At 39.0% G+C, this 22,001-nt stretch overlaps 1 protein-coding gene across 3 annotated transcripts in view; it reads left to right on the top strand.

Moving 5' to 3' along the window:
* RAPGEF4 (Rap guanine nucleotide exchange factor 4) overlaps window positions 1–22,001 on the top strand; it is a 231,008-nt gene that overhangs the window by 13,026 nt on the left and 195,981 nt on the right. For all 3 annotated transcript variants that reach the window (XM_075180634.1, XM_075180633.1, XM_075180632.1), the window contains exons 2-3: window positions 5,898–6,040; window positions 17,216–17,304. In XM_075180634.1, coding sequence (XP_075036735.1) covers window positions 5,898–6,040; window positions 17,216–17,304 — 232 coding nt within the window. The remainder of the gene's footprint in view (window positions 1–5,897; window positions 6,041–17,215; window positions 17,305–22,001) is intronic.

Here is a 22,001-nt window from a genome sequence, read left to right as displayed (position 1 = left end):
TGGTTGCCTGTATTTCAACGAATCCAATATAAAATTCTTCTACTAACATACAAGGCCGTCAACAAAATTGCACCGACATACATTTCCTCACTTGTCTCAAAATATCTCCCAACTCGAAACCTCCGTTCTGCACAAGATCTGCGTCTCTCTTCTACTCTCATCACATCTTCCCATTCTCAGTTACAGGACTTTTTTCGGGCTGCACCCAATTTCTGGAATTCCCTCCTTTGCACCGTAAGACTTTCCTCTAGTCTTCAAACCTTCAAGCATTCTCTGAAAACCCACCTCTTCAGACAAGTTTATGATATTCCTCAACCACCATCTTAATCTCCCTAGGTTACCCTATTACCACCTTCTACACAGCTAACACAAGACAACAACCCTCTGACCAACATTGCTGTGTGACTGATCACACAGCCCACTCAATACTTTTACCTTTGCATTCTAGCTGGTCCAATGTGCAATATGATGTAGCACATGCCCTTGTGTCCCATTGTCCCATAGATTGTAAGCTTGCAAGCAGGGTTCTCTTACCTCTCTGTCTTTATGTATTACCCAGTATTGTCTTATTAATGCTTGTTCCCAATTGTAAAGCTGTACGGAATTTGCTGGCGCTATATAAATAAATGATGATGATGAAGTTTCAGAGTCGGCAGCTGGGCTGTCAAGCTCTTTTCTCTTCCTCCTCAATTTGCTCTCCTTTCCTGCAGCGGACCACAAGAAAGGGGAAAATCTTCCAGGGAGAGGGAGGGAGCTGTAGTAGCGTTGGAGGGGATTAGTGCTACTGCAAGGGAGAGGGGGGAGGGGTGAAGGTGGGAAGAGAGCGGGATGGGGAGGGTGGGGGGTTGTGACAGCAGGAAGGGAGGGAGATACTGTCACAACGGGAGCAGGGGAGGAAGGAGTGGGGGCGGAGGTTGGAAGGAGGGTCGGGAGAGAAGGGGGGAAAGTTTTTACCCACTCGTGGCTGCGGTTAGGGCTTCTGCTGCTTCTTCTGGGCTGGCTTGGGCTGCAGGGCAGGGGCAGGTCCACTTCCAGCTGTCCTTTCCCGGCTGCTGCAACGTAGGTTCTAGCCCTCAGGGGACAGTCCTTGTAGATGTGGCTGGCCAGGCCGCAGAGGTTGCAGGATGTCTTTCTTGGGCAGTCCTTGGTCTCGTGCCCTGCCACTCTGCAGTTCCTGCAGGCTGAAACTTTGCAGCTTCTCGACATGTGGTCTGCTTCCCCGCACTTCCTGCAGTTCCTTGGCTGATCCGCGTAGTGGAGAAGGCCGGCAGAGCCGCCCAGGGCAAAGCATACTGGCAGGTGCTGGAGACTATCTGCTGCAGTGTCTTTTTTCCTCAGCCTGATAATAAGGGACCACTTGCCTATCCAGAAACCGTTGGCATCCAGGATCTTGGAGGGGTCCTTGACCATGGAGCAGAAGCGGTTCAGGAAGATAGCGATATCTTTGCCAGGGGTGTGAGGATTCCTTATGGAGACCATTACTCTTCTTTCCTCTCTCTGGATGGTGTAGTTCCCCACAAATCGAGAAACTGGAAATTCCGGTCTTGCTGAGTTCGCCGCCTCCCAGTATCTCTTGCAGATTGCTATGGAGGTAAAGGTGATGTAGAAGATCCCCTTGATGTAGGTCTGAATGCTGAGGTTTCAGCCTCGAGAATCCTTGTTCAAGGACCACCTTCTTTCCAAATGTCTCAGCGGTCATATCTGGAACTCTTTTGTCCACTTCCTTCAGCTTCAGAACGAAGGTCTGCCTCATCCAGGGTTCCAGGGTGGGAGTTCTCTGGGGTTGTCCTGGCTGGGCTTCCCTTGTCCAGAAGCAGATGGGACAGTGGAGGCAGAGGTTCAGGCCTCAGGGAGAAGCTTTGGTGCAGGGGTCTTTTCTTCCTTCTTCCTAGGGACAGGAGAGGGGTGGTGGCAGTGTACGGAAATGACATGCAGAATGGCATATTTAATATTCCCTATTTACCTTGAACACACTGGTTTCCCTATTGTTCTGTAACGTGAAACTCTGCCGCCTTACAAATCACTGACAACAATAATAGCTTGCAGTATAGCAGAGCAGTACAAGAAAGTGAAACAATAACATAATTGCAAAGCATGAAGCCTATGTCTATAGAGGCATACTACTGGCAAAATGTTACTTTTACAATGTTAATAATTTAAGGCTAGTTATCTCCAGGGGAAGGGGGGTTAAAAACTATGCTTTTGCAAGTGTTTTTAATATAAGTAAAAGCATACAAATGGGTAGAGGGGTGGAACCTATGTGATATAATGACCGCATCCCACTCTAGCTTGCGTCTTCAGTCAATGTCTGCTCTATTCATTTAAGTTCTACTTTTTTAATACACATTAATATAATTTTTTTATTTCTTATTTGTGTAGTTCTTGGTTTCTCTCATTAATGGTGTATTATAGCATTTTTTCCCTAGTTATCAGTAACCTAGTATTTAAAGAAATATCAAGAAAAAGGGCACGTGGAACCAAAAATAATTTATTTAAAATTAAAAAATGATTTCTCTAGAGGAGTCAGGCCTTCAAAGAAATACAGACACCCTGAAGCTAGGAAAAAACAGCTCTGTGCTGATAGTACTGGGGCTCATCCCGACATTCCTGGCTGGTGGGTGCTGAGGAAATAATTAATTGTTTATAGTAAAAAAAAAAAAAATTAATATGTGCCCCTACATAAATGGCGCTTGTAGAACTACAGGTGTCAGCATACCCATGGCTGCCAGAGAATGCTGATACTTGTAAAACTACAGGGTCTACTGGAGCTTGGATGTGACAATTGTAAAATCATAAGAAAAGATCATTTTGGTTCTGAATTGACTCCTTATATCATGTATCCTTATATATGTAATGTTCTATTGAGAGGCAGCACAATAAAAGTTGTTTAGAGACAGTTTTCACAAACTACGTATTTCAACCTGTGGTGTATTACATGACTTAATTGTGTGCATTCATCATAAACAATTTAGCATGGATTCTGAGGACCTCTAGTGTTGACATTTGTCACTGCATGCCCGACAGCTTATTAAGGTTGTGCTGCTTTCCAAACACAGCACGTTCCTATCATATTGCTGTCCGATTAAGTTGGTATGGAGGGCCTGACCTGTATGGGTGAGGGCCTAATTTAGTGCAATGGATTCTCACTATAGCAAATTGCACCTACTCTGGCCAAACGTCACATGAAACATACCCATTATGAGCAAAAGCAAGCCCACTGTGGGAACACCTCACAAAGCATACGCATGCTCACTCTGACTGCATATGGACATAGAATGCTGATTTATATTACTCAAATGATCAAATGCCTGTGGTGGGGGGCAATCTTAGAAATCAGCAGGAGTGAGTGAGTAGGGGATAGCAGTGGGGTAGGTGAGACTGACATATATTTTACTTTCTTAGTACTTCCTATCATCGGTTCTTGATAACTTCACCTAACATTAATGCAGATGTGAAGCACCATATCTCACTCTGACTCTCCTGCGGAGCTATGTTGTGATTGATCTTCAGTGCGTGCATGCATACATGGCTCCCCTGCTGTCAACAACAATCCAACAAATTAAGATAGCAGTCACAGTCTCTACAGGTATGTTAAACACTGTAAAATGTATCTTTATTTCAATCCTTTATTCGCAAAATGACCTGACAACCCAGCTTCCTACTTTATTTTGTGAATACAGGATTGAAATGAAGATACATTTCCCATTATTTAACACACACGGGGATAGTGGGGATGCTTTCTTCTTTTAACTTTTATTAAATTGACCTAACCTCCTAATCTATAACATACAGCAACACTATTCTTATTCCTGACTTTTTCTAAACACTTCCTCCTTTGCAGTCAATGAGTGACTGCAGAAGTAGAACAACAGTGTTTCTCCAATTAGAATGTTACAGCCAATGAAACCTTGTTTTAGTAGTGCAGAGCGCTAGACGATGTAACAAATTTCAGTGGATCTAGTGTTTATCTAAAAAGAGTGTAATTAAAAAGTAAAAATTGCACTTACAATTATAACATTGGTCATACAGGCTGTGGACATTTAAATGGCTGCACACTCAATAACACACAATATATTGAAATGTTTTACATTTTAGCTACCGCTTTCCACTGCTGAAATGATCTCTGAGCACATGAAGGTGGAGGTGGATTTGGGAGAATTCTCTCTTACCGGAGGTGCAGCTGTGCATGAATTAGATTGAAAGACTCATGACTCACACATTTGGTTGCACTCTCCATTATCCCTGTGATATGAACATTGAAACAGCCAATGAAACCTTAGCAACATCAACCAGTGAGACTACAGTTGTTTCATTACATGAAGCCACTTTAGTTCCAGACAGTGCCAGGAAACCTTTTGTTTCTTCCAACAAAAGGTTCTGTTCCAGCGCCGGCCCCCGGACAGCCCTTTCCAAACCCTGTGCACCTGGTAAACCTTCATGATCATTATTATGTTTGATTATTATTATTCTGCAATCCTTCCGAGACTCCCACAAAAGTGTCAACAGTCCTTATCTGTCTTTTCTCAGTATATCAGATACTGACCTTCATTTAGTAGAAATTGTTCTGTGTACAAGTTACTGGAACCGAATCAGCCACACTGTATATAGCAATTAGCCAGTGCTTTGGCTACATTCCAGCCTTTGATGTGTACAGTGTAGAAGGAGTTAATAGAATATATGTATCTTGTACAGAATTTTCAGGACAGTTTCTACTAGATGAAGGTCAGCGACTGATACACTCAGAAAAGGCAGATAACGAGACTAGGAAGGATGGGGAGAAATTGTGAAGTTTTGTATTTTTTGTTTACACTTATTGCACTAATGACCACACATTTTATCCAGCTGCACAAAATACTATTTAAATAGAATATCTTTTTTTGGTACTGGTATTTATGTTAACCAGTGGAGTTATGTTCACACACCGTTTTTAATTGAATACATACCACTTATCACTAACTTGCATGTATTGGGTACATGCAAATTATTTGATGTATTCATGAGCAGAAAAGAGGGTATGAAAAAACAGCTAACACTCTTTAGATTAGTCCTCGGGTTTCTGTGTTGGGACTTTTCCCTTAATGCCATATCATTATGCCTCAGCTGTTCACGTCTAACAGAGTCATGTCTTCGAACAGAAGCTAAAGCTTGGTCATACCTCATATTGAGGAGATAAAGCAGCAATCCCACGTAGAAAGGGAAGATTTAACAGTACACAAAGCAGCCAGAGCTTTGAGGATGATCCAAAGCATCTTTGCGCACTACATAATGTACCTGTGACTGTGGTTACCATGGCAGTCCCTGACACTGTGCAGATTTAGCAATCGTTAATAGCAGCCTGAAGAAACAAACCAAGGAGAAATGGTAACATTCTTCTTGTAGCTTGCAACAGTGATTTATATATATATATATATATATATATATATATATATATATATATATATATATATATATATATATATATATATATATATCAGACCTCATGGGATTAATGCTTTAATAGCAATGCTTACTAACTGAATCTGATATATTTCTTGTATTATTTAATTGTTTTTCTAATACTAAGTTGTAGTTGTAAAACTGGAAGATTTGTGTCAGTCTGATTGTTTAATCAAAAGTTCTAAAAACCTTTAAAAGAACCTTGAGAGTGTGGCAATAATAACATTCTATACTTAGTCACTTTCTACATTCTTTGTTCCATGACGTGATGTGTGTCTGATAGAGTTCTAATGATGGCTGCTACGCTTCATATGCTCATTCTTAGCTTCACACGCACCCAGCTTATGAACCTCACATTACGTCTATGTATTTAAATATTTATGACGCATTAATATTTGTTTTTTAACCTTCCATTCAGTTACAGTCATGTGTCTGAGTTTCTTTTTTCGGTTATATTGTAGGCCACTGGAACGATCTGGAGAAGATGTGGACATAATATTTTCCCGTCTGAAGGGAGTCAAAGCGTTTGAGAGGTTTCATCCGAACCTGCTCCAGCAGATTTGTTTCTGTGGTTACTATGAGAGTTTGGAGAAAGGAGTTACGTGTAAGTGACTGTGAATGTGATGCATGACACAGGGTCATCGCTAAAGTTCCAACTAGCATTTTAAGATCTCAAAACACATTTGCCGAAATAGAGTTAAATTTATAACCTGCACCTAATAAGTAATCTGTGTTAGTGTATCAGGAGCGCTTTTGCTCCATCTCCTGTGGTTGCTATGGCAACCGCTACTTTCCCTGGTAGTCTAGGAGGAAACAGGAAGTGGGGCAGGACTACAATGTCTGATTTGCGCTACTGCGCATGCCCAGACCTCTGAAACCGGAAGTTCAGCTTTTCGCGCCGCACATACTTTATAGATAGTGAGAGGACAAGTCGCAGCAGAGTTAGCTGCTTGGCTAAGTGTGTATAAAACCCCAAAAGCCCTCATAATAGTGAACGGAGGCTCCCTACTGTCCCTGACCACATCAAGTAACTGCACGGCTGTGCAGTATATAGTAAAACCTGCCTGCATCTGTATATCTATATAAGACTGCATCTGCATACCAGCATATCTACCTACAAGTGTGTGCTGCATATATATCTGTATTGTCTGATTGCTGCAACTGTTGTTACTGCTGAATACTGCTGTACTACAAACAACTGTGAGTAACTACATTCATCTGTTGTTATCATCTTTAAATAAACAGCAACCTGTTTAAGTTACAAAAGCGTTGTGGCTTAACATCCACATTAAAACCGCTGAACACCTTTAGTAACATCAGAAGGTATAACCAACAGGTTATGGGCCCAGCACCGTGTGTTAAAGTAAACGCTTAATACGTAAAGAATGATAACAAGTGCAAAAGAATAAAAGGAAGCTTTTATTTTGGAAGAATAGTCCTTTATTCACTACACAAAGAAAAATGCACAGTACAGGCACCAGTATGATCTTTGTTAAATTAAAAGGTTCTGAAAATTATGCAATGTGGAAATTAGCAATGCAAATGCAATTAATGTGGGAGAAGTTGTGGAAAGTCACAGTAGATCCAGAAGCCAGTCCAAATGCTGGTGAGGTGAATAGAGCCATGGGCACCATAGGCTTAGCTGTAGAACAGCACGTGTATTCTATCATTAATGATAAAGATTCAGCAAATAGATGTGGACTGCTCTGAAAAATGCAGATGAGGACAAAGGTCTGATGAGAAGGATAAACTTGAGGTGTACACTGTACGGGACTAAATTGACTACTTGTGAGAACATGGATGAGTATATAGACAAAATGCTGTCGATATCCCAGCAATTGGCATCTGTGGGAGCACAGGTGGACGACGAGGAAGTCGTAATGGTGATGCTGCAGGATCTCACACCAGAGTATGATTTCCTTGTAATAGCTTTGGAGTCCAACGATACCAAGTTGACGACATAAATCGTGAGAACTAAGCTGCTGCAGTTCAAACAGAGAATTCCTGTCAAAGCAAATGCTGAGAGTTCCGCTCTACTCACAAAAGGTACGAAGTCCAAGAAGCCCAAGTACAAATGCTTTGTATGTCATAAGATGGGTCTGAATGCAGACTAAAAGTTAGAAGTGGTGCGCAAGAGAATAAACGTGAAAAACCTAATGAGTCAGCATTGAATGTAGCAGATAGTCATCAGAAAGACTACTGGTATATGGACTCGGGGCCACAAGACATTTCAGCTGCAATCAGGATTGGTTCAGTTCGTTGAAACCATGTTATCCAGTTACAGTAAAAGGAATCAGTGGAAAAGTTCTTACTGCAACAAAAAGTTGGGACTATCACAGTCCGAGTATAAAAGGTGAAACCATCATCACAAATATCCAAGATGTATTGTATGTACCAGAGTTGGGAACCAAACTTACCGCTATAAGCATCCTTGAGAGAGGTCAGATAACAGTAAATCAATGGAGCTGTGGCATAGGAGATTGGGTCATCTGGGATATGACAACGTCCAGAAGCTGGCTGATGGGATTGTGACAGGCATCACTGTGAACAGTTCAGAGAGACCGACATGCGGGAGCTGCATAAAGGCTACGCAAACTCATTGCCCCTTACCCAAGTCAGCAACTAGAGCTGAAGCACCCCTAGCTCTAGTGCATAGATGTGTGTGGTCCGATGGTCAATGGCTATAGATATTTTCTCACACTCATTGATGACGCAACTAGGATGACACACTTCTACTTCATAAGAGCTAAGAGTGAAGTCGTAGAGGAAATTGCGGAATACAAGAGCCTTGTAAAGACTCAAATGGGTCTGAAACTAAAAGTCTTGAGATCCGACAATGGCGGAGAATACGACAATGGGACTTTAGCAGAATTCTTAAGAAAATATGGCATACAGCACCAATTAACAATTGCCTACACACCAGAACAGAACGGTGGGAGTGAACGAGCAAACAGAACAATTGTTGAACGAGCACAGACTATGTTGAATGACGCAGTTTTGGAGAAAAGTTTTTGGGCTTAAGCAGTGTCCACTGCAGTCTACCTTAAAAACCGAGCGCCCACAGTAGCTGTTAAAGGTAAAACGCCACTGGAAGCATGGTCCGATAAAAAGCCAAGTGTCAACCATCTCCATGTATTCGGCTGTAAGGCGCATGCACATATTCCTAAAGAAAAGCAACGTAAGTTAGATACCAAGTCAGTGGAGTGTATCATGCTCGGGTACTGCCAACAGAGTAAAGGATACAGACTTTGGGACATTAACAACAAACGTTTTATCAAATCCAGAGATGTGGTGTTTCACGAAAACACGACACCTAGTGGAGTAGTGGATCAGCAACCACAAGAAAAGTTAGTGACACTGGATGTTCAGGCAGCAGAAAGCGTGTCTGAGTCAGAAAATGTAATTGCGGATATCCAACCGGAAAACAGAAGTTCGACGAGGAGCACCAAAGGTATTCCCCCTAGGAGATATAGCGAGGAGTTCGCTAATCTAGCCTTTTGTGAACCGCAAAACATTGAAGAGGCAAAATCAAGCGACGACTGGGAACAGTGGAAAACGGCCATTGATACAGAGTTAACAGCTCTGGATGACAATCATACATGGACTGTAGTTGACAGGCCGAGTAACCGAAAAAGGATCAGGAATAAGTGGGTCTTTTGTAAGAAAGTGAATGCGAACGGTACCATCGCACACTATAAATCCTGCCTTGTTGCCAAGGGCTACACACAAAAGTCTGGGATCGACTACGGAGTGATCTTCTCGCCTGTTGCCAGATACAGCACCCTGAGGTTAGTAATTGCCATCTCCACTATCCATGATTTGTTGTTGTATCCGCTTGACTTTGACCCAGCATTCTTGAATGGAGAATTCTTAGAGGAGATTTACATGGAGCCACCTGAACACTACAACGAGGGTGTCTACCAAGCAGGTAAAGTCTGCCTCCTAAAGAAGTCACTTTATGGACTTAAACAAAGTGGTCGATGTTGGTACATAAAGCTTGATGCTGTACTGCTAGACATGGACTTTAATAGGTCAGATACTGATCATTGTCTGTATCACAAAACCATAGAGGTAAAGATGTCCTTCTTAGTTGTGTAAGTAGATGATCTGTTACTAGCAGGACAAGAGAGACACATCACCAATACCAAACACCAGTTGATACAGACGTTCAAATTAAAGGATCTAGGTCCTGTAAACAAGCTGTTAGACATGAGGATCGTGCAAAATTTGAATGATGGAACTGTTACAATTGATCAACAGACATGCATCAAAAATATACTTACCAAGTATGGGATGTTTGATGCAAAACCAGTTAATACACCTGTGGATAAAAGCTTAAAAATGACAAAGGACAAGCAGTGAAGAGAGAGAGGAAATGAGCATAATCCCTTACAGAATTGCTGTTGGAAGCTTAATGTTTGCAAGTATTGAGACTCAACCAGACGCCACATATGATGTGAATTGTGTGAGTCAATCTACAATCAATCTTGAGAAAAGACATTGGACTAAAATCAAAAGAATTCCAAGAATTAATGTCTTGCATTGTTTACTAACCCTTAATTTCTTATTACAGAAAAAAGAGACTTTATTGAAAATTGTAATGTTAGATAAAGTCAAATTGTTTTTCTTGGTGACAGGAGACGTTGCTAAGCGAGGGAGTGCTGATGTATCAGGAGCGCTTACGCTCTGTCTCCCGTGGTTGCTATGACAATCGCTACTTTCCCTGGTGGTCTAGGAGGAAACAGGAAGTGGGGCAGGATTCCAATGTCTGATTTGTGCTACTGCGCATGTCCAGACCTCCGAAACCGGAAGTTCAGCTTTTCAATTCTAGATAGCGAGAGGACAAGTCGCAGCAGAGTTATCTGCATGGCTAAGTCTATATTAAACCCCAAAAGCCCTCATAATAGTGAACGGAGACTGCCTACTGTCCCTGCCTATATTAGAGGAGTCTGCCACAACAAGTAACTGCACAGCTGTGCAGTATATAGTAAAACCTGCCTGCATCTGTATATCAATATAAGACTGCATTTGCATACCAGCATATCTACATACAAGTGTGTGCTGCATATATATATGTATTGCCTGATTGCTGCAACTGTTGTTACTGTTGAATACTGATGTACTACAAGCAACTGTGAGTTACTGCATTCATCTGGTGTTATCATCTTTAAATAAACAGCAACCTGTTTAAGTTACAAAAGCGTTGTGGCTTAGCATCCCAACCGCTGAACACCTTTAGTAACATCAGAAGGTATGATGTGAATGAGTTCTCTGTACAGCGCTGCGGAATTAGTGGTGCTATATAAATAACTGATGATGATGATGATAAAGGTATAACCAACAATCTGTAAATAATATGCGATTAAAATAAATAAATTAGTTATCATGGAAAAAGTTCATTAACATATGTTAATAATGTAGGGTGAGATTTATGGAAAGAACAGCCGATTTTGGCAGTGACTAGATACCGTAATAATGCAATATAGTTATCCTTGTGCAACCACACTTATATGGCAAAATAATTCCTTTTGAATTTCAAAATACAGCATTGGGCTGAGATACAAATGTAGAAAAAGTTTACACTGTACTCTGAGTTAAATGGACATATTTACCCCTCTCTACTGCTCTATCTACTTGAACCCTACCCTACTTTTTATAAGATAATAATACATAATATATTTCTAGTAATATTGATTATATGTTATTAATCTGTCTATAATACATAATCGGTGTTAATGCCTATATAAGAAACAGTGCAATATATCCTTATCTTTGGTGGTGAGTGATGTCAGACAGTGACAAGGGTAACTATATTTCACTAAGTGTTCATTTGAGGGCATAATGTAACCATACTGTGGGCAGCACAGCACGGTGGTTTAGTGGTTAGCACTTCTGCCTAACAGCACCAAGGTTATGATTTTGATTCCCAACCATGATCTTATCTGTGTAGAGTTTGTATTTTCTCCCCATGTTTGTGTGGATTTCTTCCGGGTGCTTCGGTTTCCTCCCACACTCCAAAAACATACTAGTAGGTTAATTGGCTGCGATTAAGACTGCCCTTAGTGTCTCTCGGTCTGTGTGTGTGTGTGTTAGGGGATTTAGACTATAAGCTCCAATGGGGCAGGGTCTGATGTGAGTGAGTTCTCTGTGCTGCACAATTAGTGGGGCTATATAAATAGCTGATGATACTGTAGATACAAAGACAGCAGTATTCAGTGTCGGACTGGGACATAAAGGGCCCACCGGGAAAATGCGGTGATAGGGGCCCATTACATTGGGGTGTGGCCAACTGCAAGAGGGGGTGTGGCCAGTCATTAAAGGGGTGTGGTCTGTCCACAGAGGACAACGTATAGCACCAAGTGTAGTCTATAAAGAAAAAGCGGACCTTGCAAATCAGGTCAATTTCACATGTATTACGTAAAGAAAATAGAGATGAAATGTGTATCAATCAATAAATAACCTTTATTTATACTGATAAACAAATGTATGATTAAATACAAAACTATACATTAGAAATAGAAAATTAAACAGCAGCTTTTAAATGAAAGCACATAAATTAACCATCAATGGTTGTAACATACAGTTATGGACATTTTTTCATTTAGTTTAACAGCCTCCCCATTAACAGTATAATTTTATGTTTACAAGTAGTGCTTTTATATTGTCCAAAACTAACCCCCCTACCCTATCCTCTTTTTCAGTTCAAGGCACCCTTAGGGCCTCCATAATTTTTTCAAGGCACCATTAAGCCAAAATAATTACCAAGTAGTCCCCCGCCTTGCTTAACACTGGCCACGAGGCACCCCTGTGAGATCACCGAGGCACCCCAGGGAGCCACGGCACATGCCTTGGGAACCACTGAGCTATACATATATATATATATATATATATATATATATATATATATATATATATATATATATAAATATGTACATCTATACAAATACACAATACCAGATGTTTGCTTGGATACTTGCGAGAAACAACAATATGGTGTGACTGCTCTCCACACCTCAATTATTCTGTCAGCAATACAACAAAACAACCTGTCCTTGGTGACATGTTAGTATTAGATTAGTTCTTAAAGAATCACTTGATAACATATACTCATATATTTCTGATAGTGTTTTATTCATTTTTCCCTATTAGAATAACTGGCATTCTCTAAAACAAGTATGTCATCAATATGTAGGTGAGCACTGCAGTACACACACTGAATAATATTCAGGTGCCAGTATTTTCATGATATATCCTCTACTTCCACTTCCATAAAGTAGGACAAATAATTATGAAAAAGAGAAATAGGGATCAGGCACAAAAAGGGAGATGGAAAAAGGACAACAAGTGGGTAACAAGTGCCTGTGCTAAATGGTATCACAAGATGTAAATAAATAGTAATAGCAGCATGAATATGAGGTATGCATGTAAACAGGACAAATAATTGGAAGATGAGAGAAATAGAAATACTGTACGTACACAGCCTCTCTTAACAGTAGAGCCTCCTTCTTCTCACAGCAGCAGCAGCAGGAAGTTGATGAACTAGGAAGCAGAGTCACGATCACATGATAACGAGTCATTCCCCTGCAGTTCACCTGATCTCATCTCACAGCTGCTGCCTGTCACTGAGAGGCTTACAGCAGCAGCTGGGAGGCTGGGGAGCAGAGAGAAGCGGTGGACAGCTATCATAGTAGATAGTCTGAGCTTTCTGTTTTTATGAAAATCGATCAGGACCATCTTTACTTTGCTCCGCCCCCCCAAGGAAGTGGGCGGGGCTATCAGGTGTCGGGGCCTACCGGTGGATAGTCCTGCTGCCCTGCAGGCCAGTCCGAGGCTGGCAGTATTGTTCACCTAGTATATTTAGGCAATATCTAGTGTTTCTTTACTTCATTCCTCATTCCGTCATATTAGCTGCTGCAATCAGAGACTACACATCCCACTGATACCCCAGGATGGCCCTATTAGGTATAGTATAATAATGACCCCTTAACCCGGCTGGCTCCTCTTACCACCACACAAGATTGGTCAGAGAAATATACACATCTTTTAATAACATGGCTTTTTTGACAGCATTTCTTTCTAATAAAAAAGAAAGTAAGTAATTAAACATAAATGTTAAATGTATTAAACATAATTTAAGGAAATGATAATAAAAATATGCATGGATGTTAGAAGGTCGAGGAACTCCTTGGTGGCTTGAAATATCTTTATTTCATAGTGGTTCTGCATTATTCAATGTATGTCATGTAGTGTAAAAATGCAATAAAAATATGTTTACAAAACAAACATATGCTGTTATTAAAATAGAAATGACACTTAGGGGTATATTTACTAAGCTGCGGGTTTGAAAAAGTGGAGATGTTGCCTATGGCAACCAATCAGATTCTAGCTATCATTTTGTAGAATGCACTAAATAAATGATAACTAGAATCTGATTGGTTGCTATAGGCAACATCTCCACTTTTTCAAACCCGCAGTTTAGTAAATCTAGCCCCTAGTGTATGTTGGCGACAAGCTGCTTAATCACCCTGCTACTTGTTACAATCAGCGAGTTTCACAAGCAGGTTTCCCTTCCCGGTACCCCTATATCCGCCATCTCCACCACCTTCATCATACACCAGCGCTGGGTGACATGGGCCGAGCCTGGTCAGGATAGATCTTTTATTTAAAATGTTATGTTTAAATTAATGTTAATTATGCTCACTCCTCGATGGGTGGAGGTGACAGAGGCGGCCCATCACATTTTACTTGAATCTGTTTAGCAAATTGCAAAATCCCAATTTTCCAAGTCAAAAAGTATCATAAACTTATGGAAGTATGATTGTGTAAGGCAGTGGCGCTAATTCCTTTTTTATTCTTATCATTGGTGCAAAGAGTCCCATTAACCCCTCCGCTGCTGAGCATTAGTGTGACTTGCACTGCAGTATGCCCCAAGACTCTATGGGACTAGTCCCATCTGTCCTCTGGTGACGGGGCTAAAAGAAAACCCCCTGGACACTTCCCACGGCGATCCGTGGGTTTCATAAAAATGCTGGAGCGGAGGAGTAGTTTTATGGCACCCCCCACTTTCAAACAAGGTTGCCCCCTTTTCCTGTTCTAATAGCTATATATATATATATATATATATATATATATATATATATATATATATATAAATAAATAAAAGGGCTACCCTTGTTTGAAAAAGGAATGTCCCCTTTTTCAATTTGGGTACTTCTTTGTTGTTTTTTGTATGGTGATCACCAAACACATAGGAAAAAGAAAATATTTATACAAATACAAGGGGGGAACATTTTTTAGAAAAACAATCTTACCCCGCCCCCCTGTTTGCAAAGTGGGTGCACCCAAATTTCAAAAATGGTATTCCCCTCTTTAAAAAAAAACAACTCTGCCCTTTTATTTATTTTCTGTTTATCATTTGCGCTCACCAGACAATTAAGTGCCTTATATTTATGTAAATAAAGTGGTGTGTTTACAAGTGTCCTCGTGGCACCCTCTGTGCTAAGTCAGTCCATACAGACGGGGTGCAGACCTGCAGCACGTTACATAAATACTTTTACATAGGACGTACACCATATAGGCACTTAAAATCTGTTACAGCTTAATAGTTCAGAATATTATGGGACATATTGAACGGGGAGAGTGGCCATTAGTGAAATAGTAATCAATAGATCAAGCAGCAGTTTGGAGTTAATTGAGCACAGTTCATTAATTAGGAGTACATAGAGAATAGACGGAACAGTCCTGTCACTCTAGCCGACAGCTGGTATAAAGTCTCACCACTCCAATGTTGCCTGGATCCAGTTACACTGACACTGCAGAATCATTTTGTATGTTCCTCCGCCATGCTCATGTTATCTCCCACTGATGTCATCAAAGAAAGTTCAATGTCTCCGACTTGGCTGAAAGTCCCCGTTGTCATAGAGCATAGATGTGATTGATGCGTTCTAGTGTTACAGTACTATAATAATCAGAAAGGTCAGTTGGGATCCATGTATTTAAAAGGACCATGCCCCAGCATAAAGTTCTGTTGGAGTACCCAATTATCTTTATCATTCATTAGATAGCATGTATAAATAATACAAATATGTGTTTTATATAAATATGATGCTCCCTTTTTTTTTTTATCTACCCTTAATAGTTATTAAAAATGTTTTGTCTAATTTATGGATCTGGCTTGTTATAGTATCATTGTTTTGCATTAACCCCTTCATATGACCTTAATGCATTCATAAATAGTTCAATCATTCACAAAAAATATAAATTGAATCTTGATGGGAATTAAACCCATTTCCCCTATGACAGACCTTAGAATGACCTCTACACTACAATGTCTAACTATGACTGGATGGTAATGGCCATAATAGTAAACTCTTTCTAGCAAATATATATCAGAAATTGCATTAATGCTAAAATATAAATGGTTCCCAAAATTGAATATTATTAAAGAAGGATATCTACTTATAAATACATACACCCTAATAATCTAATCTAATTATGTCTATGTTCTATAAATTGTGTTTTCAATAGTCGTGTGATATGTCCTATGTACTGGTGTCTATAATGCAAACTTCAAATTACAGCTTATAAATAATTTAATTGGGAATTGTTTTCCTGTGATAGACGTCTCAGAGTTATTCTACTTCTTGTAGATATACTGACATGTACATTTTGATACTCCACACTTGTAGTGTCCCAAAGTTTGTGTAGGGAAACCATGTAATTTTAAGACTTTATTATCTTCATAAACATTTTTTTTAAAAGAATCTTCAAATATGTTTTAAAGTTATTTGCCCTGCTAATAAAAAAATCAAGGGATGTCAATCCAAGGGGTATATTTATTAATCTGTGGGTTTGAAAAAGTGGAGATGTTGCCTATAGCAACTATTCAGATTCTAGCTGTCATTTTGTAGAATGCAATAAAAAAAAAAAACGCTAGCTAAAATCTGATTGGTTGCTACAGGCAAAACCTCCACTTTTTCAAACCCGCAGTTTAGTACATATACCCCCAAATGTTAGTTCAATATTTGGCCCAATGTGAGAATTTGTTTCATAATCCACTTCAACGGGTTTACATTTTTTTTAGTTAATAAATGAAAAAAAATGTTATTTTCTGCTATAATGTCACTGTTAAGAAACTATTGTGCATTCAAGTCTTTAGCATGAAAGGTCACCCCTCATTTGATGCAGTAAGTTGTCTTGTTATCCAAATAGTCTGGAGGGAAAGTCATTTATGGGTAAGATGAGGGTATCATTCCAGTTGTTTTAAAGGCCTGAATAAGTGCCAAATATATATATATTCTACATATTTAAAGATAAAGGTAAAATATTGAAATAAACTATCTATCTTTGTACAATTGCTTGTTAGCTACAGTCTAGCAGAGTGTATCTAATATTGCCTGAACTGGACGAAAATACTCTTGCTTGCTGTTTCAGTAGGCAGGGTTCTATGGCGTTAAAAGATACATTGCACACCCTGATTACCATTATCAGACCAATAATTTGTGTCATACAGTAGCTATGATTACCTAGTGACCTTTAACAGTGCATGTATTGCATTTCAAAATACCATTATAGAAATTATACACATAAAAGTATACTGACATGCTTATATGGTAACAGTAGTGTTAATCTGCATTTTTATTGTACAATTGCAATATTATCCATTATGAATCCTGTTCTCTGGTATGTACCCAATTGTAAATGGTAAAATAATGTACTTCTAAAATGTAAAAAGTTAATTTAGAAAGCTTCTATATGAATTGTTTTCCTTTGGTTGCAGTGTATCGTCAGGGGGACATCGGCACGTGTTGGTATGCGGTGCTAACAGGATCCTTGGATGTCAAAGTGACTGAAACCAACAGCCATCAGGTGAAGTACATCCATTCTGAGAGTCTCTTCTTAACACTAAAGTGTTTATCACTTTTGGAGATTATGTACAGATTAATAAATAAACGTATCTTCACTTAGTTGGTATAGATATGAGGGGTAATACATTTCCTACTTTAATTTGTAATTGACATTAGAAGCCACAGAGGCCATAGAAAAGCACAAGGTAGTTTGCAGAATGCTTCTATAAAGGTCCTAGAAATTCGAGGTGACTTGTAATAACTGTAGTTATTTACAAGAGCTTAAACAAATATTACAGTAACTTCATATTATAAAACATTAATGATACACTAATTTCTAATTACAATCCACTGATGATTGGCACTATATTGTTATTTTTTTCTGGTATAGTGTAGTTTTATAATTTCATCATCATTGGGGATAGTCTAAAAATGTCATCAGCCATGACCATAAACATATCCATTTTTGTACGTTTTACAGCTGTGAGTATTTTGTACAGAGATGTGTTTTATATTATTTTTTCACCAAATGTAGGTTAAGGAGTAGGCATGTATAAGCATGTGATGAAATGCAAAGAAAAGTGTGTTTGTTCCTATACTGCCACCATACCACCCCATAGCACACTACCTACCACGCCACACAATGCTACACACACACTAATACAACATAAATCATGGAGCTATTATAAGACTCACTACACTAACATCATCATTGATATAACACCCTGTTACCCTCCTACATTACAAACGTGCCTACTTTTTGGAGAGATCCATTGGACAAGTGCAGGGGTGTGATTAATTATAACGTCTGCCCCCCACTGTACTATCATGTGATTCGTCAACAGAACCACGCCCACATCATAAGAGAGAAAATCAGAAACCTGGGGGAGTAGCCTATTCTCCTGGTAGTCCCTGAAATTCAGGAGTCTTCCAGACATTCTGGGGCTTGTTCATCTTTGGATGTGACCTGCACGTAATTAATGTGTTTAATAATCAAGCACAGAACTTGAGTGTATTTGCAACTGTATTAAAATACAAGCAGGTCTCAATATACGTTTCCATTGGAATCTGGGTATAAGAATCTGGGCATAAGAACTTGGACAGGGAGAGGTATAGCTGCCAAGCTGTCAGTCATTGTCATGGAGAAGCACCTCCACCTCCAACCTGCTGCAGAGGAGTGAACGATGGCATGGTGGACATATTGGTTATCTATAAACACTACAGTTATCTCATGTATATTATTCAGCTCGGTAATACACAGTATGTGATATATATATATATATATATATATATATATATATATATATATATATATATATATCTATTAATGTCGAATAGTGGCTTTACTTGCGCACAATATAACAAAAGGTAGAGATTATACAGAATAAGAGGAATTTTAGAACTGTGCCTTTCTTTCACATGCCGAGCTGACTGATTATTACAGTGCAAGAAACACAGCATTCTGTACAAACACACACATCCTTATATTGTGATTACTACTTTTGTATTGACATTCTAACTAATATATTTTTCCACTGGGAACCACTGGGTCATCTTTGCAGACATTAAATATAAACACACCTTTGTGGCTTTACTTTAGCTTGTACCTAAAGTGTATTGCACGCTCTTTTTAAGTAATGTAAACACTCCCTTTCATAAAGGGTGGTTGGGGCCCTCCAAGGCTTTTCTATGACCATCTAAGGCAACGGCAGCCCGCAGGCAGCAGATTTCCATGTCATGTAGCCTTCTCTACCCAGTGCAGGCCCTCCACCACTTTTACGTTGCCCCTCACTGATCTAAGGCAATTGTTTCAGTTTATGAAATGGTCTCGGCTCAGTTTTTGCCCGAACAGATCTATAGTTGCACCAGTATTTGCAGTCGTGTGGATGGCAAAGTATGTGCATATACAGTTAACAGTTCCATAATGTGCATTCATATGACATATATTACATATAAGGTTATATTGTTGGGCAAACTACAAATATTATCAACATGTCTTTATCTTGTTTGGCTGTTAATATTTCTGAATGTGTTCATGAAAATCTAATGTACTCCTGACTGTGCAGTTGTTAGGCTCCACTAGATGGCAGTGCATTGTTAGTTTGTAATTGGAACATCTGTCTCTTCTGTTCCTGCAACCACACTGGCATCCATTGATAACAGTTACTGCACGATAAAAAAAAGAAATATGAAAAAAAAAAATATATAGAATGAATATTTTTTTTAAGTTATAATCTGACAACCCATTATTTTGTTTGAATTGGACATGCAATAAAATGTCATAAAATGTTTGCTCTCAGGGGACATTTTAAACATTTCGTTCAATTAAAAGCAGGAAGGCGGTTTAATAAAGTGTAAAATACCATAATGCACTTTCTTTAAAACATCAGTTTTAACATAATTTCCTACATTTTAAGTGTAAGATTGAAGGAACGTAAGTACACCCGTGAACCTCCCAAACAACATCATCATCATCATTTATTTATATAGCGCCACTAATTCCGCCCTGATTTCCGCATATTGGCCCTGTCCAACCACCCTATTGAGAATTACTATAGATGTCGAGTCTGTTCCCCATATAACACGTTAAAGTACATATGCAAATTTTAAATGATAAATGCAATCTTACTACCCCAAATTAAAATAGTCAAAGGTAAGGTAAAAAAGCAAGGGACACCAAATCATGTTGGTTTTATCAGAGGTAATTGCTGTGGTGCCTAATTATGAATTATAAGGATGTAATAGACATCTTTCTAAAGTTTAATATGATTTTAAAACTGGGACATAACATATAATGCACCTTCCGGGTGATATTGCAAGGTTCTCAGTTTATGAGGATAATATTCCTAAATAGTCTTTGCTCTAGACTTGTTTCTGCAGGGTATTATGATTTTTAAGTGTAGAGACAAGAAGACCTCTCTGCACTCATCTGCCAACCAGCAAGGAAAAGATCTAATGTAAAACATGTAAAATAGTAATACAAACAGAAGTCTGAGTTGCATGAATTTTCAAATAAATTCATGAGCGTAACCCCATTAACAAGGTGCTGCTGCTAGCAGAATGGTCATATAATCCATAATTAGGTTACCTATATAGAATTTTAATTGAGACAAGAGCTTACTAGGTGATTAGCCCCGAGGCTATGACTAAGGTGAGGGACCATGTTAGGAAAATATTTTCCTACATGGTACTGTAGCTTTAAAATGGATTATATTTAATGCTAATTTGTTTTAAAAAACTAAAATGTTATCAAGTTGTAAATTAAGCAAAACATTTTTTTAGAAAACATCAAGAAATGTGATACTTCGAATAAAAATATTGATGCAAAAAAGAAAAGAAATGTGATACTTTTTTCGTAATTTATTGGGGCAGATTTTAGTCTATAAGTCGGCAATCCCTTTAAAGAGACAAAGGGGTATATTTACTAAACTGGGTTTGAAAAAGTAGATATGTTGCCTATAGCAACCAGTCAGATTCTAGTTATCATTTTGTAGAATGTACTAAATAAATGATAACTAGAATCTGATTGGTTGCTATAGGCAACATCTCCACTTTTTCAAACCCGTAGTTTAGTAAATATACCCCAAAGAGTGGGTTTATGCAGAGTTGACAGGCTATCACCAGTTTGCAAAGGTCCTCAAAGGACCATTTAATTGTTTCATAAGTAATCTTACTATATATATAAAACATGTCGATGTATGTATGTCCAAAATTGTTTAATTCTCTTCTAGAAGAGCTAGAATGTTGAAATTTGGCATAATAGTAGTTTTTAGTTCACAATTGATTTGCTAAATCCAAAACACCTTGATTGAAGCCTACGTTTGAGACTACAGAGCATCCATTGTTTCCCTGTAAGAAAGTACGTGAATATATAAAATTATAGTTTACCACTTTCATCTTAAGGGAAAACACCCAATGTATTAGACTTAAACAGTTTCATTAAGTTTTGAGAAGTTTTTAATACCAAAGTATGACAGCACTTCAGCCTTCAAACAGTACCTGCTACGCTATTTCCCCAGCAAGGAGTGGACGAGCCAGTGGACAGCGCAGTGAATGATGAAGACTCAGTCCGCTAGTCAGTAGTTGACTCTTAACTCTCCAGGAATGCCTCCTCACAGACTGATGTTGAAGTTGGAACCCCTATGATGTTACTGCAGAACCTCAATGCCCCACAACTCTGAAGGAACATGACTGCAAGTGAGCGGCCTGAAATCCCACATTATAGAGGCCACCACATTAATAGATTGTGCCAAGGGGCAATGTATCTTCATACTACATGTATCAACCAGAGACTAAATCAGTTCAAACGCCTGAAGTTCCTCACCAAGCTGTGTTTCACCATGACTATAATTAAGGCACAGGGGCATTCCTTTAAAGTGGACAATATCTTCTTGAGGAATCTGTGGATATCTCCAACTCTAGAACCATTAAAAACAAGACCCTCCACCTCCCGACCCCTATCGGAAGAACCTGCAACGTTGTACAAGGAAGCATTGAAATCATATATGCAGATGCATTGTAAATTAAGTAGTAATTTAAAACAATTAAAATTATTCATTTGGAAAATCTCTACAAACAACAAGTAACCCTGCTAGGTTATTTATAAAAGGACCTGGTACCTCTATTTTCCGGCGTATGAATTAAGGTCATACTGGTCTTCCCTGAATCAGACTCTTACCCCTACAATCTGTTTTGCCTGCAGCGGCTAGATTGATTTTC

The sequence above is a fragment of the Mixophyes fleayi genome, chromosome 7 (assembly GCF_038048845.1).
Source record: "Mixophyes fleayi isolate aMixFle1 chromosome 7, aMixFle1.hap1, whole genome shotgun sequence".
Lineage (NCBI taxonomy): Eukaryota > Metazoa > Chordata > Amphibia > Anura > Limnodynastidae > Mixophyes > Mixophyes fleayi.
Note: the sequence above shows the minus strand (reverse complement) of the source record. Positions and strands in the feature narration are given on the sequence as shown.